This window comes from Uloborus diversus, chromosome 6 (genome assembly GCF_026930045.1).
Source record: "Uloborus diversus isolate 005 chromosome 6, Udiv.v.3.1, whole genome shotgun sequence".
Classification (NCBI taxonomy): domain Eukaryota; kingdom Metazoa; phylum Arthropoda; class Arachnida; order Araneae; family Uloboridae; genus Uloborus; species Uloborus diversus.
In genome coordinates, this window is record NC_072736.1 from 921,969 (window position 1) to 930,984 (window position 9,016).

At 33.7% G+C, this 9,016-nt stretch overlaps 1 protein-coding gene across 1 annotated transcript; it reads right to left on the bottom strand.

The window, feature by feature from the left end:
• Positions 1 to 6,241, bottom strand: LOC129224037 (NAD-dependent protein deacylase sirtuin-5, mitochondrial-like; the record flags this gene model as incomplete). The annotated part of the gene is given in 3 exon segments (XM_054858435.1): positions 1 to 529; positions 1,989 to 2,104; positions 6,124 to 6,241. Coding segments are annotated over 3 exon segments (289 nt in total), but the record flags the coding sequence as incomplete, so codon positions are not given.
• Between the last annotated feature and the right edge of the window lie 2,775 nt (positions 6,242 to 9,016).

Consider the following 9,016-nt stretch of genomic DNA (forward strand, 5'->3'; position numbering starts at 1 on the left):
TGAAATGAAAGCTGTATTTTATTTCAAATAGATCATATATTGCTGACTAAAGAAACATTATCTACATAAACACACACCAACCGACTTCTGGCGACTAGTGGAAATAACTGCATCCTTTTTTCTTGCAACGAAGGCATGTTCTCTTGACATAGTCTTGTAAAATAAAAACAAAAATTTCTTTTTGAATCTTTTCTTCAGGCACAAGTCTTAGGCATTAAAATTTTGAACTGCAAAAGTTTTTTTTTTATTCTTCTCCAAAATACCTTCCTAAAACTCGAGAAAACGACCGCTCGCGTTTTTCGACGAATCGGCGCGAGTGTTGTGAATGCTAGCAAGCTCGATCCACGTAGGCACCATGAGATAGTCTAGTCTTTCGACTGGCAGGAATTTTCCCGGCCGGACCGGATGCCAGTCTGGGTTGGAGATTGCTACATTGTCCTATAGCTGTGTTAGCATGGTGGCGGGTGTTCTCGGCTAAACTGCCAGCGCCTTGGGTAATGTGCTGCCGCAGAAGCCCTCAAAGTGGAATCTGGGAGATAAAACAAATGAAGTCAAAATGTAAGCTGACACACAATTAGGAAAAAAAAAGAAATATTTTTTTCCGTTTAAACAATGCCCCTTTGTGAATCAATGTTGCACAAAATTTATTTTGTGGTCTTGAAAGTGTAAATATTTGCACATCCATTTTTGAAATAAATATAAAAATAATCATTTGATGCATTTTAATTAAAGACAAAAATGTTAATTACTTGTCAACTTGAGAAAATCTCAAAGCGTAAAATACTTATGATTCAATAACAAACGCATAACTCAGTTTTAGAAAATTTATGAACTGTGTGTAGTAGAGATGAGACGGACTCAACCCGGGCTCTAGAACTGAAAATAGGTTTCGGGCTTGGGTTCAAGCAGATATTCAATCGTCAATCTCCATACAAATTCAAAGCAAATAAACATTTTCCTAACTGTGAGAAAATGAAAGGAACATTTAAATCAGTTCAATCAATGTCAAATTCCCCCCCCCCCAAAAAAAAAACTCTTATTGATAGTGTTTTCTTGCGATTGCTACTGCAATATGTAATACAGTAATGCATTTGACGTGGAGCATTTTAAGAAAATTTAAACTTCTCTCTGTTAATGAAGAACATTTGACGTAACATTTTTCATTAACAGAGAGATCATGTCAGACTGTAGAAGGCTCGGTTTTTGATACAAGAAAGTTTCCTTCGGGCTCGGATTTTGGTTCGAGACATTATCACTCAGGCTCGGTCAAATGATGCCCGAACTCATCTCTAGTGTGTAGAATATTTGTATACTAAATTTAAAAAGAGACTTTTTAAAGAAAGGCTAAAAATAATTCCTGCATTTGAATAACTCAGAAAATTTTCAGTCTTCAACCTAATTTTTTCCAGAACAATAGAATTCTTCTACTTCCAAAATCTAATACAATCTTAAACATTTTAATACTCATAGGATAAAACTAATTTTATTAAAACCTTCATAAACAATATCTTTAATAAGCCTGGTAAAAACGCTAAATTTTGCAAATGATATTGAACAATAAGTTTTTAAAATTAAAAATAAAAGGAGAGAGATATGATTGAGAAAAAAGGGGAGAAAATGCATTTTGATTATATTTCCTTTTTAAGGACTTATACAGGAAAATACAAATAATAGAAGAAGAAATTATTATGCAGTAATAATTGGAACATTTCAATTTAAAATCAATAGCTCTTTGTAATTAAGAACTCCTAGGAACCCTTTAAAAAGAATTTTGATGAATAATCCAATTCAGAACACTGCTGCTGTTTCTAAATTCGTTAAGAAAAATTCTATTTATGCATCTTTTATTCTTTTCAATTGGTTCATCATTTTAATATATGCATGAATGAGTGATAGCTGTAATTTAACTTTTTAAAAGAAAGGAAAGAAACAAATATTAGATCAAATGGTTTAAAATGACAGTGAGCTAAAGTATCACAAAAACAAACCCAAAATTTTCAGTTCCTGGCGTGGATTCAATGTTGAATTCTGCTACTGGAACACCCCTGTCCGCCACGGCTGGAGCAAACATGGCGGCTGGGTAAACGACAGATGAAGTACCGATCTGAAAATTAAAAAATGGTCTTATACATGGGAAAGCATGTCTAGATGAAATAAATCAATAAGTAATGTAAAAAAAATGTGCAATCAATAAACAAACGAAATGAAACATACATAATTTATTTCTGTACACAAAAATCATTTGTTTGATAAATTGCCTCGATGTGAGCAAGGCACAGCTGAAAGATTTTTTTGATGAGAAAAGATTTAGTTTATAAAAAATTATTATACATGCCTGCGTATAAATACTAGATCAGTATTTTGGGGTGAATTCTTTTTAAAATTCTTAATGAGTGAGTCCACAAGACACACACAGGGCCGGATTTAGATCTAATGGAGCCCTAAGCTATTTCAAGAACTAGAGTCTCGAAATTTACATGAAATCCATTTTTTAAATGTATTTTTTGCTGATACAGAAAGAGAAACCTTTGTTTTCTCCCTTTTTTAAAGCCTCCATTTTTTCCATTGATCTCGGATTGGGATGGGTATTACAGAGTTGCCAACTGCTCCGCATTTTGCAGAGTTGCTCCTCAAAAATAGCGAAACTCTGCAGCTCCGCAAAAAAGTTGTTTTGCTCCACATGTCCTGGTTGAGCGTTTTCAAGCATGACAAAGTTGCTGACAATGTTTAACCCTTTAAGCAGCTTGCCCGTATAGTGTAAATGCTACCCGAAAGTGGCCTCATGTGGTTTGCCCGTACGGCGTACGGGCATCAATTTTTTCTCCTTTTCTTTTCTGGTTTGCCCGCATTTTTCATTATTGAAAGAGACTCTAATATTATTATTTTTCAACAGATGGCGTGGCTTGTCCATGTAAATGAAATGCTTTTCATCGGGGGTTTTCTATGTAGCAGGAAATTTTTGTTTGACTGTATGCCATGCTTGTGAATCTTATGGAAATTATGGATGGAATAGACGACGAAAATACTTTCTTGTTAGATGATGAACTACATTCTGATACAGATATTTCTTCTAACTATTTGGATTATTCCTCAGATGACTCGTGCAGTGAGCTCAGCTCTAATGAAGATTTGAGTTGTGCAAGAATTTTTACAGAGGTTGCTGTGAAAAATCCACCTGTTTTCCGTGTCCTCAATATAAATTTTCTGGTATTCCCTCTGTGCGACACTTCTGATTGTTCTACAATTTTATGAAACATTCATTAATTTTTCACTCATGAGTAAAATTGTGGAAGAGACAAATAAATATGCTAAACTGCAATAAAAAAATATGCCTTTTTTGGAAGCATTTCTGGTAAAACAATTGACCGCTTAAAGGGTTAAAGCTGTTTTTCATTTTTATGCTAGTGCTTAAAGTGATTATCAAAGCTCAAAAACAATTTTAGATAAGTGGTTTTAGTTTTTTACTGAATTTTATGCAAAATACAGAGTTTCTCCGAAAAATTTCAAAATGCTCCTCAAGATCACCACAGATGCTCCTCAAATTAGGAGAATGATGCAGCGACCGCTTTAACCTGTTCGGGACGAACGACACATTTCTGCATCAGCGCTAGATGCTCTTCAAAGATGAAAGACGCTTCCCTGTGTTACAGCAAATACTACGCAGCCATGATGATGGGATGAAACCCATCTCTAATAAATTCGTAAATAAGCAGAGTATAATAAATGACTTTAAACTTTTGTAAAAGAAGAAATAGCTTTATTTGCTATCAACACTTAAAATAAAAACATAATCATTTTAAAGAAATATTTCTACGATGACCAATTGAATCCGAAGTAAAAAGCTTTATAAAACTATTGCACTATTAATATGAGTTGCCGGGATAAAATGAATATCACCGGTAATAATCATTTTCCCTATTATCCAATAGACTAACTCTGTAAAAACTATCTTCTAATACAATCCCAGTGGGAGGGAAAAAGAGCGAAGTCTTTCGACTACCCAAACATCGTGAATTAGATCGCGGAGTGCAAGTGGCGAAGAGACGAAGACCAGATTCTTTTATCTTCCACCTAATTACCATATCATTCACTAAAGCCGCGTATGACTAGATGCCAACGCCCACTACACGTGGATAACGCTATTGGCTCGAGTCAGTAATGACAAGATAAGCCACTCCTTCTTCAGCGTCACACTCGTGCCACTCCCCTTCAATGACCTTCAAACGTGCGGACGAAAAGAGAACAAGATAACATCCGATAAATTTCCGATTAGGAATCGGTGAAAAACATAATATAGCATTTTTATCTAACAAGCCATGTGAACATCGCTAGTTTGCGTCTTGCTTTCGGAATGAAATGTTTACTATCAGACAGCATGCTAGCAAGTGAAAAGGGAAACGCAAACTTATTTTGAAGCGGTTGTTTGTAGTTTTGTTTCCATTTATAATGGGATTTAATGGGAGATATTCCAGCAAGGGATTTTACTTTTATATTCATTTGTGTAGCTGTGGTGAACATGCTACCTTTCTGAGGAGGAAATATCTAAATTTATGACCGATTTATCTATGGATCTTTTGGCCGACAGTGAAACAACTATGAATTATTGGAGTTTTTCATACAGTAGTTACTTTCCAAAATCATACGCTGAAAAAGAAGGCTAAGAATTTAGAAGGAGATGTGTAGTTTGCTCAAAGCACAATAAAAGACCTAACGCTACCTATGAGTGTAAAATGCTTGATGCGCATTGACCCATGCTTTGAAATTTTTCATGCAGCTTTGAAATATTAACTGTCACAAAATTCTTCAAGTATTTCATAATATTAAGCGGAAATATTTTTCCTATTTTGCAACACAATATTATTTAAGTTTGGTACTTTTAGTTATAGTAAAATAGTATATTTTATAATTTTATTGTTAAATATCAATTATTTTCATAAATTTTTTTTTTATGATTGAAATTATGATATATTTTATCATATATTAAAAATTGGTTTTGATTCTTTGAAAAGTGTACATTTTATCCATGATTATGTAATGCGTACTTTCCGAAGGAAGAGCTATCTTCTGCGGGCTGCCATCCCGAACGGGTTAAGTGAGGTATAGAGTGTTCAAATTTCAGGGGGTACGTGGGTTTATCCCATGGAAATTTTTTTGAAAAATAAGCATAAAATTCGAGACCTTATACGGGGTTATTAAGACTACGAAATTACCAGGAATAAATTAAACTATACATTTTTAACAGTTATACATTCCTTTGCAATTTAAGTTGAATTAAAATGAAATTTGCTCATGATGTGACAAATCAAAGACATTAATTGGGAGAAAAAGAGCAAGGAAGGAGAAGAGAAAAACACACCATCAATTGCTCACATTAGCTTACAGTATAGTCAGTTTTTTTATGAGATGCTGTTATTATTCCGTGTCAACTGACCTAATTTTTCAAATCGTCCCAGCTCAACCATTTCTGAATTAGATAAAATTTTTATAGAGGTGTAGAGATGCCTTTGAAACTAAACTATGCAAATTTTTAGCTTCCGAGACCCAAATCCTCCTTAGAATTTTTATAGCCCGCTTGTAAACTCGTGGAAAAGTAGGGCAGGGAAATTTTTTCATGGATTTAAAGTTGTCATAAAATCTGAACAAAAATAATTCAAAGGCTCGTACTACGTGATTTTTTGTAAAAATACTTGTTTATAATGGGTTACAGTTTCAGAGCTTAAATCTCTATTTTCTAAAAGATTTTGTCATCCAAAGTGGCTATCAAAACCGCTCATATTTTCAAAGTGCCGTAGCTCAAGTTTGTCACCTCGAATATTCTTTTCATTAATACCATTAGAAAAAACAGATTTTTTCTTATCAAATAAGTTTTTCCTTCGATGATCACACATATGATTAGCACATTCATTGCACGTAACATTATTAATATTATGAAAATTGTGTCACACAGTATAAAATTAAATTTGCACAATGGTTTCACATTTCGATACAATGATAAAGCTAGTATGTATACACAGTGAAATTGGAAAATATGAAAGAATTTTGTAATACATGTAAAATAAATTTACTTTTTTGTATGCATTATGCCCTGCACATTATTCATGGTGACAATGGTAAACAACTTACAACTAAACATAAATCACACTGGTCCAATTCGTGCTGGGCAGCCATCAAAATATCAGGATCTAAAGATTCACCGAACCAGACGACGTGAGGCCGTAATAAACCGGCACATTTTGCACACCTGGGGGGAAAAAAGGTTTTAATTACAGAAAACATTCTACATGTATAAAGTAGTAAATAAATATCTATATATGAAGGAAATTAAGTTAAACTAGTTTGATTACTCAAGAAAAGAAAGTCTTGTGAAAGAAAAACTAGAAATTGTTTAGAAAATAAACGTTTAAATTTTTTTTTTTTAAAGATCATACACTTTTGCAACTAGACCACTGCAACAAAAATCACTGTACAGAAAAAAAACCCTTAAAAATACTTCCAACACCTTTCTTGCCGATGTTTAAGCAAAATGAACTCCCTGTGAAATCCAAATATGACCTATGTTTTACCTCACCCCACTTTTTGGAAATAGCGACTAATTTTTTTTTCTTTCCGTTTTTGAGTTACATAGCCTTTTTTTTTTTTTTTTTTTGTAAAAGAAGGGAGTATTGTATTAACCATTAACATTCTTCTGAGGGGCTTGAGAGGTGCAAAGTTCAAAAGCATGAATATTTGGAGCAAGTCGGGAGACTTATGGGGATAGTCCCCTCCTCCTCCCTCCTCAATATTTAAACAGTCGTCAGAATCATTTTTTTCCCTGGGGGTTTGCTTTACAAACATTTCATTTATTTTTTGGCGTAAAACCAGGGTATGACGTATAACTCCAATGACCCACATGTGTAGCACAGTCAGAAGTGCAGAGCAGATCTTCAGTAAAGAACCTTCCCGGGTTTTTAACTTACATACACAGATATAACTAAGATTAAAAATGAACTTTGGTATGGGGATGCTCGCCCCCCATTGTTTATCGCTGCCTAATATAGTGAAAAACAATGAGGTTGATGCCAGAAATATAAATACAGTGGAACCCCAATTTTATGTTGTCCGTTTCATACCTTATCTCGCTAACGACACCATTCATTCTCTGTTGGTCAGTCATCTTATATAATTAAAAACTGAGCGTAAAGTATCTATGTATCTATGTCCAAGTTTCTTCTCCCAAACAACAGTCAACTGACCATCGAACCAGGTATTGATGAATTCGTAATCTTCCCGTCTTTATGTTTGGCTATTTAACATAATCTTCCGATAATAACTAGCGGAGATATCAATTAAAAACTCTTAATTATGACACTTAGATTTCGACATAAAATCCCTATTTTTCGACGGCTTTCTTTCATTCAAATTATTATTCAGTGCTTCATCTCAACTTTCCGCAACAATGCTTTTACTAAAATTTATAGCGTGAAGAAAATCATCGAGATGAAAGATCTGTTGCCATTTTTTTCCTCGAATATAAACAAATAAAATTCATGTTTTTGTTTTAAAGGCTTTTCCTGTAATCGGGGGAATTTCAAATGTTTACTCTTTGGTTATATCTCCGCAATTTGCTGCAAACTTTTACTGATGTTTTTTTTGGTTCAAGCATGAGTGTTGAACTTGCGTCACTTGACATAACTTTTATTTTTGAGGTAGACCGTGCAAAGCCAGGTGACGCAGCTAGTAGTTACTATGTACCAGAGGTTCCCAAACTTCAGACCTCCGCGGACCCCTCCACCCCGGCATAAGCAAAAAGAAAAGAAAAACATAAATAATTTGACACAGTTAAATCTATGTTTTTGTAATATATTTTTACGCCTTTTTTCCTTTAAATTTATGCATTACTATTAATTTATACATTACTATTAATTTATATGGTATTCCTATTAATTTACATGTTACTGTAGTATTTGATCTATCTCAGCCTTCGCTTGAAATTTTGAATGTTGACTATTTAATTTAGCCTTGAAAATTTTTGAGCAAAAGTTTTATTCAAAGTGATATCCCAGCTGTAAAAATGTGCCTTAATATTTGCATTTTACTTAATATAGTTTTGTAACAATATGAATTTCGTCATGTACACAAAATTAATTAATGTGTAGTGTGTTTAGTACCACGAGTTCCAGGGAAGCGAGGGGGGGGGGGGGCGCTCCCTGCATGTACTTAAGCAAGAACTGTTTTATTCCATATAAATGAGCTTTCTTTTTGAGTTAAAATGTCGTTTGAGTTAAAATGTCAGTTTGGGAAACTCTGCTATATACTGATAATAGTAAAAATTTTCAGATTTTACATTACCCTTTTTCAAAAATTCTGTTTAATTTCTTTCTTTATAAACAGATCAAAAACATTTTCAATCAATGAGAATCACAAACTTTTTTTACAATTTTTTGAAGGTAGATTTGTTGTACAGCTGTTTAAAGGCACTGTGGCATATTTTTTGTTCTGTCTTAGTATCCTTTGAACAATCAGAGGGAACTCCCCTCACGGGCAATCTTACTTCATGCGAATTGAGGAACAGAACTGCTAATATTCTTCTTGAAAATCTCCCAGAAATTGATATAACGCATGTATTATCTCAATACCTCACGAATTCCTTCGATATTGGATATAATACCTTATTGAAGGAACCTACTGAGGATAGACAAAGGAATAATGCCACAGCTGATCAAATGATTCAAAGCATAAAATCTCTCAATTTTTATTTGCAAATGCCCCCCAACCAAGAAACCCATTAACAAACAAAAACAAAGAATCAATCAACACTAGTGCACTGTGTAAATGTCTATTTTTAAACAATATACTTCGATATCTAATCCTGTCCCAAAATTAACGGTTTCCCGCTTGGTAAGTCTTATCACTAGTCTGACAGAAAACTTAAAATTGAGGTTCCAGTGTACATTAATGTCATTTTATAAGCACACGTAAGTTCATTTTTAATCTTAATTATTTCTATGAATTTAAGTTGAATAATACAGGGCGGTCA